Source organism: Xyrauchen texanus, chromosome 15, assembly GCF_025860055.1.
Source record: "Xyrauchen texanus isolate HMW12.3.18 chromosome 15, RBS_HiC_50CHRs, whole genome shotgun sequence".
Taxonomy (NCBI): Eukaryota; Metazoa; Chordata; class Actinopteri; order Cypriniformes; family Catostomidae; genus Xyrauchen; species Xyrauchen texanus.
Genome location: NC_068290.1, coordinates 44000886 through 44017226, shown reverse-complemented (window position 1 = coordinate 44017226; position 16341 = coordinate 44000886). Strand labels below are relative to the sequence as shown.

At 39.0% G+C, this 16341-nt stretch overlaps 1 protein-coding gene across 1 annotated transcript in view; it reads left to right on the top strand.

Annotated features, from left to right (window-relative positions):
• Nucleotides 1-13366: 13366 nt before the first annotated feature.
• LOC127655876 (rho guanine nucleotide exchange factor 2-like) overlaps nt 13367-16341 on the top strand; it is a 143815-nt gene continuing 140840 nt past the window's right edge. The window contains exon 1 of the mRNA XM_052143906.1: nt 13367-13615. Within this exon, the coding sequence (XP_051999866.1) occupies nt 13550-13615 (66 nt within the window). The 5' untranslated portion in view covers nt 13367-13549. The remainder of the gene's footprint in view (nt 13616-16341) is intronic.

Here is a 16341-nt window from a genome sequence, read left to right as displayed (position 1 = left end):
TACATTAAAAAAATCCCACAACCTGAACAACAGCTTGTTTTCTGTCCACAACTACAGTCATTTGAGCTCTAGACGCCCCCTAGAGGTTTGATAACCACTGCTATGTCTGTTACATGCATTGCCAAACCTGTTAATGAGGTTGCATTGTCTAATACAACCAATTCAACATTTCAACAGTGATAAATCATGACGATAAATTGATATATGTATTAACCTTTTTTTTTTTTTTTAAGTTGGAAGACTAAACACTACGACCGCAAGAGCCATCTGACTGACATGCAAAGTGATCAATTAGTGGCGGGTTTATCAGAGAAAAAATGTTTTTACCATATTAATAAATCTGCGAGGAAACACGTATTTAAACTTTAAATGCATACCTCTGGGTCTTTAGAGACCCGGGACCCCATTCCACCTGTCATCCATTTTTTTAGTCATGCCACCACCTCTTTAGTATTCCTCAACTTTTCTCTTATGATTTTTGTCAAATAAAAATTAAAAATTAAAAAATGTCCAAAATTGCAAATGCATATTTTTTCTAATCGCATTGGTGACTCGAGATATGTAATAGTGTTGTATTTACCCCTTTCATGAATCATATTTTTATGATTATTTCATATCTATATAAGTTATAAGCAGGATATATGTTAGAAAAATTAGTATACAAATTACTTCTGCAGTATATCATGTCGATTTTCAGTGCAGTTATGGTGAATTATCAGTATCCCATATGCATGTACACATACATATTAAACATGCTATTTGTTCCTCAAGGTGGCACTGGTGTTTCAGTGATTGACTGATATACATTTCACATTGCTATTTGACAAAGCAACATGGAAGTAAACTGTAGCAAGTGAAACACATGAGCAGTATGATATGACTATTTTCATTTGGGTGTACTACTGAAATGATGCAAGTTCTACATCTATTTAGACTCAATAACTGCCAGACAAAATACATATGTGTAGCTGCTTTTGTGTTATGTGTAAGCTCAACATGTGTTTGACTGCCAGTTGTGTCTCATGAAATTTCACTGTGGAAGTTATGAATCTCGATCTATCATTTGTTTTCACCACTTTGATAAATTAAACATAAAACACCAAAATACAACATAATAGATTCTACTCCATTATTTTCGTATTTATTAATGATAGATATATGTACGTGCTGGGTCACTAAATACCCAAGGTATGTAATAATGTTAGGCGAAACATATTTAACGGTTAAATAATTGCACAGCAGTATCTGTGAATTTCACAACAGAAAACACAAATAACTAGTGTAAAATGTGTAGAGAGTCTTTTTACTGTACAAAAGGTAAACACAGTTTATTTCACAGACATGTACAGTAGGCTACTACAGTATATGTCCAAAAGTATGTGGACACACAATCACTACACCCATATGTGTTTAATGAGACATTAACTTAATATTAATTGGCAGTAACAGGGAATTAGTCCTCTCTTACAGCCTCCACTATTCTGGTTCAGCTCTACACTAAGACAATATACATTCAGAGGGCCCAGAATACCTTGCTACTGCCCTGCATTAAGCATAAATCATACTCCAATGTCCAGGCTTGCAGTATATTCTCACAATTTCTCTCTTGTGTATTGATTTTTGTATGTGGCCCTCAAGCCATCTTTTGTGGCCCGCAAAATATGTTTTTTATGATCATAAATATTTTTTATGATTTCATCATAAAAAATATATTTATCAATAGCCTATAAAATGTGCATGAATTCAGTTGAGGTGTGCTTTATCAGCGGGTTTACGGTAGCTCTCTGAATGGCTGAAGCACAGCACAGCTAGAGAGGGGAAAACGCTGCAAAAGGAGGTAAAGAATGAATAAATAAGGAAAAAATAATAGTTTATCCTGCAATAACAGCGTTGAGATGCCTTCACGCAAATGCTAATTATTGATATACATTACTTCACTGCAAAAAACAAAAAACTATCTTTATGACTCCTCACTGGAGCAGTTATGGAATTAATAGTGTATATACATTATCTCTCTTGTTTTGGAACATACTATCCAGGGGCGTTGGAGCACAGGTAATGATGGACCCGAGTAACAGGGGCCCTCACTGGAGGGGGTCCACAGAAAGGCTATATTGATATTCTGTTTTATTATAATTTGTTATACATACAGTAAAAAAGTGATATTGTTTGGAATAACAGGAGGCAAAAGTCTGTTTTTCGCCTGTACAATTTTCCCCTATAATCTGCTTTGTGTCCTCCCATGTTAGCGACCCCCACCCCCTCATCAAAAGCGAAAGCGGTCTGGTCCATCAGACAGCACGCATCCAAACTGAGTACACATCATGATGTACATTGCTTCAGTCCATTAATGTATCAACAGAAATTAATCCAAAATCAAACATTTCAAAAGAAAAAGATAAGGAGGTTGCAGACCATATGAGTTTTTTACCTCTCAACATAGCTTTTTTTGTGAATATTAGTTTGATATCCATGTAAACATGCTAGAAAAAAATTTCGGGAAAAAAAAGGGAAATATTCACCAGGTGATAGGTAACATTATTAGCAGCTACATGTTTTTCATTAAACAGTGAAGAACAATCAGATGCTTCCTTAATAAAGTTTAAAATCAAACTGTCAACATCTGCCGCTACTCACTAATCTACTGTATAAACACATTTTACTTTAAATTTACCATCAGATGTTCATCGATGATGCCAAAATGTTGTTTTTCTCCAAAACTCCATGGGATACATGGGAAATTTTACTCACATTAAGCCACTAAAAGAATATGTGAGGAACGCTCAGATGCCGTTATCTATATAAAGACACCATACCGATTTAGCACGTGTTCTGAGTATCGATGTAAATCATTGGAAATATAACAATCTATGCATGTAAACAAAAAACATGTAACAAATATATGTATGCAAATAATAAATGCAGTTTCAAGACATTTATTGATGGAATAGAATGAGTTTGTCCATTTTTCAAAAGCTAAAATGTGACCAATATGATGAAAAACTGATCAAATATTAAATTTCACCTGGAAATCTGTAATAATACCCAGTCCTAATTTGAAATACATTTTGGAGTTAAGACTTTCTAAAACTACCTGAGAGCTGAAATGTCTAAGGATAAATGGAACAAACTGGCACTCTTCTCATTTCAGAAATGTTATGGTGACTGCCAACAAGAAAACTCACAAATTTATACATGTAGAATTTATTTAGTTATTTATTTATTTTAATTACGTATTGCTTTATTCAAATGATATTTGAGTTTGAAAATAATAAGTTATGAATTAGCACTGTTCCATCTAAAACTATTAGACTATTAAAGCCATCTAAACTGTTTATACTGGATATTATCCCCCACCACAAACCCAAATTGATAAGGGGGCACTAAAACAGTTTTGGGGTCGTGGCAATGTGTGTCACTGTCTCCTTCTGCATATCGTGGCCTTGTTAGGCATAGCGAGGCACCGTTTCACGGCCCCTTTCAGCATATCGTGACTCACTTTGGCATAGAGACAACTCTGGAAAATATGTGTGGAGCGGAGGGGGGCGGGGCCGGTTCGGAATATCGCACGCCCGGTCCCCAATCGGCCTGATGAGGCGCGCGAGGGATAAAGGCGGCCGGTGACGATGGTTCGAGAGAAAAAGAATTACGGGCGTGTGTGTGTGTGTGTGTGTGTGTGTGAGCGTGTATTTATCACTTTGTGGGGACCAAATGTCCCCATAAGGATAGTAAAACCCGAAATTTTTGACCTTGTGGGGACATTTTGTCGGTCCCCATGAGGAAAACAGCTTATAAATCATACTAAATTATGTTTTTTTGAAAATGTAAAAATGCAGAAAGTTTTCTGTGAGGGTTAGGTTTAGGGGTAGGGTTAGGTTTAGGGGATAGAATATAAAGTTTGTACAGTATAAAAACCATTATGTCTATGGAAAGTCCCCATAAAACATGGAAACACAACATGTGTGTGTGTGTGTGTGTGTGTGTGTGTGTGTGTGTGTGTGTGTGTGTGTGTGTGTTTTGATTTTCATTAAATATTATTTACAGTGAGGAAAATAAGTATTTGAACACCCTGCTATTTTGCAAGTTCTCCCACTTAGAAAACATGGAGGGGTCTGAAATTGTCATCGTAGGTGCATGTCCACTGTGAGAGACATAATCTAAAAAAAAAAATCCAGAAATCACAATGTATGATTTTTTAACTATTTATTTGTATGATACAGCTGCAAATAAGTATTTGAACACCTGAAAAAATCCATGTTAATATTTGGTACAGTAGCCTTTGTTTGCAATTACAGAGGTCAAACGTTTGCACACACTGCAGAAGGGATTTTGGCCCACTCCTCCACACAGATCTTCTCTAGATAAGTCAGTTTCTGGGCTGTCGCTGAGAAACACATAGTTTGAGCTCCCTCCAAAGATTCTCTATTGGGTTTAGGTCTGGAGACTGGCTAGGCCACGCCAGAACCTTGATATGCTTCTTACAGAGCCACTCCTTGGTTATCCTGGCTGTGTGCTTCGGGTCATTGTCATGTTGGAAGACCCAGCCTCGACCCATCTTCAATGCTCTAACTGAGGGAAGGAGGTTGTTCCCCAAAATCTCGCAATACATGGCCCCGGTCATCCTCTCCTTAATACAGTGCAGTCAGCCCTGTCCCATGTGCAGAAAAACACCCCCAAAGCATGATGCTACCACCCCCATGCTTCACAGTAGGGATGGTGTTCTTCGGATGGTACTCATCATTCTTCTTCCTCCAAACACGGTTAGTGGAATTATGACCAAAAAGTTCTATTTTGGTCTCATCTGACCACATGACTTTCTCCCATGACTCCTCTGGATCATCCAAATGGTCATTGGCAAACTTAAGACGGGCCTTGACATGTGCTGGTTTAAGCAGGGGAACCTTCCGTGCCATGCATGATTTCAAACCATGACGTCTTAGTGTATTACCAACAGTAACCTTGGAAGCGGTGGTCCCAGCTCTTTTCAGGTCATTGACCAGCTCCTCCCGTGTAGTTCTGGGCTGATTTCTCACCTTTCTTAGGATCATTGAGACCCCACGAGGTGAGATCTTGCATGGAGCCCCAGTCCAAGGGAGATTGACAGTCATGTTTAGCTTCTTCCATTTTCTAATGATTGCTCCAACAGTGGACCTTTTTTCACCAAGCTGCTTGGCAATTTCCCCGTAGCCCTTTCCAGCCTTGTGGAGGTGTACAATTTTGTCTCTAGTGTCTTTGGACAGCTCTTTGGTCTTGGCCATGTTAGTAGTTGGATTCTTACTGATTGTATGGGGTGGACAGGTGTCTTTATGCAGCTAACAACCTCAAACAGGTGCATCTAATTTAGGATAATAAATGGAGTGGAGGTGGACATTTTAAAGGCATACTAACAGGTCTTTGAGGTTCAGAATTCTAGCTGATAGACAGGTGTTCAAATACTTATTTACAGCTGAATCATACAAATAAATAGTTAAAAAATCATACATTGTGATTTCTGGATTTTTTTTTAATAGATTATGTCTCTCACAGTGGACATGCACCTACGATGACAATTTCAGACCCCTTCATGATTTCCAAGTGGGAGAACTTGCAAAATAGCAGGGTGTTCAAATACTTATTTTCCTCACTGTATATTGACAAGCCAGTTCTCGCCTCCTCCTTGCCCATCCTTAACTGTGTTACAATATAAAGTTTTATTTTGCTGTGGGGCTGTAGATTGGGGAGCATAACTGCTGGAAAACTGTGCATGGAACTGCTGTTTTACATGAAGCCAGAAAGTAAGTGCAGTTCTTTTTTGCAATGTTTTCGAACAGGGGTGGATTTAGGCAAGGGCGACATGGGCAGCTGCCTTTGGTCAGAGTGGAATAAATGCAATTAAAGTGTTTACATGCCAGTACAAAGTGATTAAAATAGGAGTACTCCACATATCTTACTGCGATTATCGTTACTCTGATTATTAGCATATTCACAATCTTTTATTTTGAAATTCTAGTTCCTGTTTCATGTCATGTGGTTCCTTTGTCATGTGATTTCATGTTTCCCTCCATGTTCATGTGTCTTGTTTTCTTTGGTTGATTGACTTGTTATCTTGTTTAGAGTTCTTTGTGTTTATTGGTTATCTTTGTCATGTGTTCTCCCATGTTCATGTATTTAACCCTCATGTTTTCCATTGTCCATGGTCAGGTATTGATGTTTGCTGAATGTAACTTTGGTTGTGAGTTTCAAGTCTATGTCATGCCATGACATGTCCGTCATGTGTGTGTTTGTGTCTTAAGTTTCTCATAAAACAATTATTTATATCGTCAAGCCGGTTCTCGCCTCCTCCTTTCCATTGAATGCTTTACACTGGTGCCGAAATCCGGGAAGGAGGAGGGATATGCCGTAGTAGAGTTCTCGCCATTACCGTCCACCCCAATGGAGCAGCCGCGGCCATCTGCCGGGGGACGAGGTGCCTGGCCGCCTGGAAGAGGACGACGGCCACCGACTGCGAGGGGAGAAGGGGCTCCTAACCGACCGCCTGGAGCGGTCAGGGCCGCTGCCAGGGGCAGAGGAGTCGCCTACCAGCTGCTGAAACGCGGCGGGGTCTGAGACCGCTGACTGTGAGCAGGGAGGGGCTCACTGCCGACCGCCTGGAGCGGGAGAACCGCTGCCACGGGTGGGGGAGACCCCTTCTGTTCCCTGAGAACGCGGCGGGGCGTTCTGTCCGCCGGGGGCTGGAGGACTGCCTCCGATCCACCCGAAGAGGCACGGCTGTCGTCCGTTAGAGGGTGGAGGAGTGGCCGAGGAACAAGCTACGGCGTATCGGAGAACTGGCGAGTATGTTTTTTTTTTTTATATATCTCTCTCTCTCTCACTGCCGCTCCGCATAGGCCTTTTCCCTCTCTTTTAAATTTTACAGTGTTTTTTGGGGGGGTACTACACTGTTACAGGAAGTACCCCCCTTATTTAATTATTTCTGTTTCCCTCCCATTGTCCCCTCCCTCATCCAGGTAGACTGGGATGACCTGCCGGCAGATGGGGCAAAAAGGCACGCCCCTCCCCAGGGAAAGAGGGGGGGGGGTACATCATGCCGGGGGCTCCCCTGCCTGAAAGATCGAGGGAGGAATGTGGCAGGGCGGGGCCGGGTCGTGATCATACACACCCAGTCCCTTATCAGGCTAATCAAGCCTCCAAGAGGCATAAAGGTCGACTGCGGAGGATTGTGCAGGAGAGAGAGATACACTCAGCACTCGGACACTTCACTGTGTGTATATCACTCGGCTTGTGTTCATGCCATTCTAAACTAATGTGTAAGACCAGTGCAGATCTGTTAGGAGTTACTGTCTTTATTTTTTAAATGACATATGTTAGCCAGCAGGTGGTGGCAAAAGATCGTTTTGGGTGTAATATGAGCCAGTTGGTGAAGTAAATTGAATCCGTTAGTCATTGCAGCTAAGAGACACAACAGACTGTTTGATTACAGAACTCGAGGCGTTTACCGAGTTTCCACATTGGATACACACTGTTTAAAATGGCATCGCTGTTTCTATAGTGAATGACTCTTGCGCGGCTACCACAAAATAGGGAGAAATACCCCCGCTTGGACGCTATTTTTCCACTGAGAAAGCTGACCTTCAGAACGCTGACAGAATCTCTGCTTGGGAGTGGCAACAGGTGATCTCACACACTGGCACTCTCTCTCTCTTTCTCTCTCTCTCTCATAAACACACAAAGACACACACACACACACACACACACACACACACACACACACACACACACACACACACATAGACAAAGAGAGACACACACACCCATCCACCCATCCTTATTTATCCAATGTCTAAGGATAAATGGAACAAACTGGCACTCTGTTATGGTGACTGCCAACAAGAAAACTCACAAATATATACATGTAGAAATATTTAGTTATTTATTTATTTTAATAACGTCTTGCTTTATTCAAATGATATTTGAGATTGAAAATAATAAGTTATGAATTAGCACTGTTAAATATCCATCTAAACTGTTTATACTGGATATTATCCCCACCACAAACCCAAATTGATAAGGGGGCACTAAAACAGTGTGTGCTATGATTCGGCCGCAGGCCGAGTGCCGTAGGTAATTACTGCAGTGCTGATGTAGGGCCATATCGCACTCTTGCTCGTGTGATATTACTTAAATAAAATTAAGAATTATTAATATTAATTTTTTTTTTCACTATAAGTATTATAGATGTATATTTTCTTCATAGTGTGTTTAATGTTTGTGCCTCAATTTAATGTTCATTGTGTATTTATGAAATGACATGGGCTATGGTCAGGCTATGGATATTAGGCCGCTTTATTAGGCCGCTTTATTATAAGTATATAAATAATAAATAATAACTAGATTAATTTAAAAAAGTGGGGCATAGTGGGCAAATGGTTGAGAATGCTTTACACCATGAATTTAAAAGATAGATCAATCCAAAAATTTCATAATTTACCCTCATGATGTTTCAAACAAACCCCTTTGACTTTCTTTCATGGAAAACAGAAATAGATATTAGGCAGAAGGCCAGCCTTTGTCACCATTACATTTTATTTTATGGAGAAAACAAAGCAGAAAAAGTGAAAGATCACTGAGGCTAACATTATGCCTAAAGTGTTCCACAATAGAAAGTGTAGTAAGTCATATGGTTTTGGAACAACATGAGGGTGAATACTGTAAATTCTGATGACAGAATTTAAATTTTTGGGTGAAGCATCTAGTGTCACTATTTATACAGCTAAAGATGATGCAATGATGTATGTGAGACAATAACATTTTCTGATGGTCAAGGAATGAAATGAAACACTTTAGAGTACTTAAGACTGTAGACAATGCTAGTTTTATCATGTGTTGTCAGGATCCTGTCACTTTGTTAGTCATGTTTATTGTGGTGACAGGAAACTGACACCTATGTTTTGTGTCTGTGTGTGAGCGCACGGCTTCGGGTGTTATTTCCTTGCCGTGCTCTTTTCTGTTTATTCTGTGTTTTCATGTTCAGAGCACGGTGTCTGGATCCTGACTCTTTGGTCTTGTTCGGTTTCATTCTGGGTCGGGATCCGGACACTCATGCCCATGTCTCATCTTTGTGAGTGCATGGCTTCGTATTGGGGTCTCTTGCCATGCGCTCCGGTCTTGTCTTGTTTTTAGTTTGAGCACATGGACAATGATGGTTTTATTGCCATGTGTTCTACTGTCTCACATCTAGGCCCGCCCCCTTGTTACCTGGTTATTAGTTAATTTGCTTCACCTGCCTTCCCTTGTTACCCTCCTTATTTAATTCCCTATTTAACCTTCCTGTGTTCTCTGTCTTGTGCGAGTTCATTGGATAATGTTCATGGATGGTCTGTCTGTCTGTCTGTCTGTCTGACTGTCTGTCTGTCTGTCTGTCTGTCTGAGCTGCAGATTCTGGAGAATCCTGCAATGAGCCTTATCCAGAGGCTTTCCCTTACCCTGCCCAGCCAGCCCAGTTCCAGTCTGTTTTTGGGACATCTGTTTCTCGCATACAGGGTTTAAAAAATTTTTTTTTAAATAATGTAATCTTAATAAAGCCCATTGAAACTCTGCGCTTGAGTCCTCGCCTCTCTATTCCGATCCTGACATGTGTACAGAAATATGAAGAAATTAACATTTAAGTTTAAACAAAACAAATAAAAAATTAGTTTCAGTTTATTTCCTTGCAGTTTTTGGTGGAAAATTATCACGCAAAGAGCAAGGCATGTTTTCAGAGTAAAAACCTCATAGCAATATACCACTTCAAAACTACCCCAGACACTCTCATGAGCATCTGTCCCAAGATCTGTAATAGACCTAACTACTAGTACACCCAAATAATTACATTTCATCCATGATTTTAGCCATTCTAACTTCCAAGAGACTTTGATTTAGGCTCATCCCCTCTTTCTAAAATACAGCGGTGATACCACTGAGACCGACACAAAGCATGCTACCACGTTTGTGAAACACAACTGTAGCGAAATAGCGCCCTCAATGCTTCAACTACATGCAGCACTATAAGAACTCTCAAAATTATTTACAAAGTCTAGAGCTGTCACGAAGACTGGTGAGGTAACACATGACACTTATTTCAGCTAAATCTTTCAGGGAGTAGGACAATTTTTTGCATACCTTTCCATGTAAAAAATCACTTACCACACCTTTAATACTAACACTTCCTCAGCCCCCCTCATGTTGAGGACGTTCCATTGATTTAGTTTATATTTTCAATCCCCTCCACCTAACAACTATTCATTAGTCTTAAAACAGATTTGGTAATATTGACCCAAACATACTTTAGAACAAGCTGATGTCTATGTCTTAAATCATACACAAATAATACCTCATGGTGTTATTATGAAAGATACTGTCATCATCAGTGCTATAGATATAGTGAGAGCACACAGTACAAGACAGCAGCCACGAGTTCAATTGTGTAGTTTGGCCAGAAGGTGGTAAACATGTTTCATTTTCAAATTTACTACATTTGAATATGTTCTGTCTTTGTTGAAACACTTGATCCCTGAACTCTGCCTGCATCACCTCGGTCTATTGATGGACTATGATCTTGAAATGGAATGCATAGACTAACAATTGCCAACAAAAGCCTTCATCAGCCAATTAACAAGGACAATTGCATCTATGTGAACTTCTGCAGTTAATCCAGGATGGACTTCAAAGAGATTAATCAACATCTTATGGACGTTTGTGTTCCTTGCCACAGTCGCCTTCAGCTGGCTCACTGGGGTTATTAATACAATTATTATTTAATTACTTATTTTTAAACACTATTAACAATCGTATTTTATCTAATTACACAATGAGGATTCATCGACATTATAGACATAACAGTTTTATCGTCTGTTAATGCCTGATCTTCTGTAAAGATCCTTTGAAACGATGTGTGTTGTGAAAGGCGCTATACAAATAAAATTAACTTGACTTGACTTCTATAGGAACCTCTTGTCTGGTGAGTACATTTTGATTACATTATTGAGTTCATAAGACGTTATATTCTTTAGATGTTCAACATTTCTCTGGTGTCAAAGGATGCCTTACTGTAACTCATGAAAGCACAGCTGGTTTAAAATTCTGCTGCTGGAAAATTCGGTAACAATTAACATGAATGTTCCAGTTGTTAAGGATTTATAAAGGAGTTCACGAATGACTAAAAAATTGCTTACAAATCCATTGTAAATAATTTATACAGTGTGCAGTCAGGGCCATTTCTAATCATATGGGGGACCAAGAATGACAACACAATACAGTCATCAACATATTTGAATATATTAACTTAAAATTGGAATATATAAAACACACACACAAAACAACTTTGCGGAGCCCCCTGGCAGTTCAGTGTTCTTAAGCATCCGCTTATACCGCTTATGACTAGAAACGGCCCTGCATTCAGTTGTAACAATATGAATAAACTGCTACTTTCATGCAATACTTGTCAAATAGTGAGTATTTTAACTTGTTAACATGTTATTAATACTTAAAAAAAACACTTATCCATACTTTTATTGATCAAAATCATAAATGCCTTGCTGTTATGTTGTTGTTATGCGGTTATAACCGCATATCAATTATTTATAATCCATTTGTAATTAGTTATTAATAAACCTATTTATAAACCTTTAAAAAAGGGAACATAAATGGTTTTTCTCAGACCATAAATGGTCTGAGAAAAACTTTAGAATCCTTTTTGTTTCAGAGGCAATTTGGTTTTATATTTTATCTATAAAATGTATATAGTATGTGTTTTAATATCGTACTTTAAGAGTAACAAAGCTGTGAAGTGAACTACTGTACAAAAAAAGGAGATATTGGGTGTATGTGTGATGAGCAGAAAATGCAGCATGCCTCGTGCACTGCAGTACACTAATGCTGACACAGCTGAGCATCACTGCATACTGCTGCACCCGGTCACATGTTCAGCACTAAACTGTATACAGTGAGGTGAGAAGTGAAGACGCAGTATAATCAGAGGTGACAAAATTAAACATGCATGTACAAAAGACATTGTAGTGTAGTGTCCTCACTGTGTCAGTGGAAGTGAAGGTAAGGAATCTATCAATAATAATTTACTAAAATAAATCAAAGCTGGTCATTCATCAAGCAGCAGATATTAAATCCAACAATATCTCCAAACATATGTGTACAATAGCTTGCAATCTATTGACTGAGCAAATTTACCACATTTATTGAGGGACTATTATTTTATCTCTCATATAAACCCATGTGTACTAGTCTTTCATGGATTAAATGTGTTTTCCCATGACTCACACAGTTATTATTTCTCCCTTCACTCTTTACTAGTCTGAAGTTTCACATTCACGGTTTAATTATTCACAAAACTGAGCCTTAGTGTTTATATTTTTAGTAAAGGTCCATGACCGGAATGTAATAAAATGAAATACATGTTGCTGACTTTAAATTATCTACACTGTATAGTGAAAATGAATAGTTACCTTAAAGGGATAGTTGACCCAAAAATGAAAATAATATTATTATTTACTCACCCTCATGCCATCCCAGATGTGTATGACTTTCTTTATTTTGCAGAACACAAATGAAGATTTGTAGAAGAATATTTCAGATCTGCAGGTCCATACAATGCAAGTGAATGGTGATCAGACATTTGAAGCTCCAAAAATCATATAAAGGAAACATAAAAGTAATCCATTTGACTCCAGTGTTTTAATCCATGTCTTCAGAAGTGATATAATAGGTGTGGGTGAGAAACAGATCAATTTAAATTTCCATTTTTACTTTCAGTTTCAGATGTGAAAAGCCTAAGATTTCTGATGAAATGAGTGAGGTCATGATTGATTCATATAAGTGGATTTAGTATTATCTTTGTGTAGGCTAGTCTATATTTACAGACAAAAATATTTGATAATATTTTATTATTGTATTAATATAATTGTATATAATATATCTATAAAATGTATAACTATATATATAATTATGCATAACTATTTGAAATGTAATAGTTTGTAAGACGTAGCAATAATATTCTATAGTATTAAACTGTAATCTACAGGAAAACATGCATCAATTTTAAGGCATTTTTCAGTTTCTCTCTCGTGTGTGCGTGTGTGTGTGTGTGTGTGTGTGTGTGCGCGTGTGTGATCAGGATATCCCTTCACTGTCTCAATCTTTGACACACATACCATGTGGCGCGTCCTGCTGTAGTCTGCACTGTAGCAGCTGTGGTGGGTGGCATTAATCGGCGTGTGCCCACTCTGACTGGTCAAGTGAAAGTCAGTCACAGAAATACTCGATTGCTATTGGTCGAAAGTCAGATTACGATAAGTAGCACACTGATGAGGGCTGTAGAGTTTCCTGTGAAAGAAAAAACCCTTGTGTGTCTTTTATTGAGAACAGTTTATGAGAGACTGAATGGAGCTTTAATGTACATATATATAGATGTTAATCATAGTACTCCCAACACTGGATGTTTATTGTCTGGATACGGCTCAAATAACTGGATTTTACAAAGTCCGGCTCCTGTTGGTGGAGTTGATCCCATTTTATCAATATGTCCCGTGTCTCGGACCCGTTACCGAAAACACGGCAGGAAAGAATGAAAGACACGAATCAAAAGGTGAGTTAAAACGCAGTTATAACGTTTATCTTGTGACTGAATTACACTGAATTTGTTAGATTTTTCTTTTTTTAAATGCACAAAAACGCACTGTTGTTAAAACCTATTTAACAACAGGGGCAACACATTAATGTAGTAAATACTGTGATAATTGCCTCTTGACATGGTGTGTTGTTTCTAGTGGTATGATGTAGTCTTCTGCGTGTTTCTTATTTGACCCAATGAACAAAAGAATGTACGATTCTGTATATGATTGCGCCTCTTCTGTTCGCTCAGTCTGTGTTTAGCTTGGTTTGTGATCTATGTGTATGTTTATATATGAGGGTTTGGTCCATTGTGCGGTTGTAACATGAACACGTTGTCCAGAGCACTGAAGGGAATCAATGGGGGAGGGACATACAAAGAAACTTGCAGCAGCACATTCATGATGCACTAGTGCTGCATTACCACTATATTCACAAAAGTCAAAATTCACGCGTTTCAATTAAGCTTTTTAGGATTTGCTTAAGCAAAATAATTTTCCTTTTTGTATTTTGTTCTTATATTTTCTTATCAGCTAGGCTATACATGAATTTTATTCACATCAAATAGCCCTTTTAGTTTTATTTATTTTCGGGAAATGAGTGTCTGTTGGGTGACGTACATTAGTTACTTCCTTTTTGCCTTGCTTATGCAATGACATTTGATTTGCATGTTTGCATATAAGTTTTGTATACTGAAAAGGTGCAGTTGTTAGCTTTAGGAGCTCTCTCAATCAGATCTGACACTAATAAATCAATTTTGCTGATGCAACTTAATGTTATCAGGTTGATTCAGTCAGATTGAATAACATTTCTGACTTGATGTTACTACGTGTGCATAATTTAGGCATTATTATTACATTATTTTTATAGTGTAGCCTACATAAGGACGTGCCTACAAGCTCTTTCTACATGATGGATTTCTGGCAGTCTGGAGTATGTTTGATTGCCAGTAGATCGTCAGTCAGAAAAGCTGTTGCTGGGATTAGAACCCTGGAAGAGTCTTTTTTGAACATGTAGGTAAGCTGAAGCTGGGCGATGCAGAATTCCCTTAGCAGTGTAAAAGGGACCAGTGGTTTGAAGTGAATGAGAATTTCCTCCAGCATAAAGAGGGAAGTTTATAGTTGCGTCTGGATTGGCTGCTCCATCCGTGTGAGTGTTGCAATGATTGCATTACTAGAAAACTCAGTCCTGCTCAGTTCAAGGACTTTCCACTTGCTAGATCATTGTGCTTCAAAACTGCATAGCGGGATTCGACTGGGGAGAGCTATCGGCTCACGCGCACAACCGAATCCTTCGGGGAAAGCGGGCTCTATCCAACTACTCATTAGCTGCATTTCCACTATCAGGCCAATAGCCCCTCAGCGTTGCCCTAAAACCCACCCTTAATACGCCACCCTGGTGCCAGTGTCACACACCCCGCCCATTTCACAAGAAAGAGGGAAGCTCAAGCTGAGGAGTCAGACTCTGGAGACAAGCTAGCCCTCAAAATGAAAATGGTGGAGACCGAAGCTGTTTATTTGCTTATTTGGGTATTTTCTTGGTGGAGATCGAGATCTGACTCAGCGAAACTCTGCCTTTGACATAAAACCAGCCTAAATCTTTAATCGGCTTGGCTGTTGGCCCACGATGAAGTCCTGGAAGTGACAGTGGGGATACAACTGGCCCTGGCAGGCACTAGCACACTGGAAACGTGGCTAATGAGCTCATCTACTGGGATGCAGTGTACCTGTAGACTATACAGGAAAGTGCCACCCAATTTAGTGTCCATAACGATAGTGCTGGACCACAGATTGTTGAACTCCTCGATTACTCCAAATTGTAGCATCCTATGGATCTTTTCCTGTCCCTGACGAGGGGTCTTGGAGGTGTATGGATGTTAACTGCAATGAAGTGAAGACACCAGAAAGCTTATGTACAATTAGCTAATCTACCAGATGGATAAAGTCAGTGAGGCTTCTCCTGCTGCCTGTGTTGGAAAAGGGGAGCTGCTCTCATTTGGGGGAGGAGGCTCAGTGGCATTATGATGGCATTTAACAGAGTGCCTGACCACTTTTTCAGCCATCTTGTTTATACACACACTGATGTTGCTCAGACACAGAAATACAGTATATCAGAACCAAATTTAGTGTGATAAGCACAGTTTCCTGAGGGCATTAGTTTCCACTACCACAGAGAAGATAGAGATGCAATTGTACTCAGAATGAAGACAGCAGCAGGACACATTATGACCAGAGAATTCAGCACACATGCATTGACCTGACACTTATCTGGTTATTCATTTAGCAATGCAATAGAGTGACCTGCACTGGATATAAAGATTACATACTCTTCTGTTACTGTGCCAGCATTATTCTATCTATTATTTTTTTTATTAATTTTGGCACATCACATGAAAAATGCTGGATGGAAACACCAAGATGCGAATAAAGTTTCCAAAATGTGCATATAAAAAATATATCCTTGGCATTACACTGACACACAAACACACACAACAGCGATTCCATCTCATCGATCAAGTGATGAAAAATTGACCTCTTACAAAACAAACACATGCGTAAAATAAAGCACTAAATAAATACAAATAAAGTCCTTTGTAATTTAATTACCACAGTAGCACGTCATGTGTTAACTATCACCCAAAAGCGAAACTCACAATATGGCACTGATAAGAGAAAATGAAGAGGAGATTGTAAATTGTGTGTG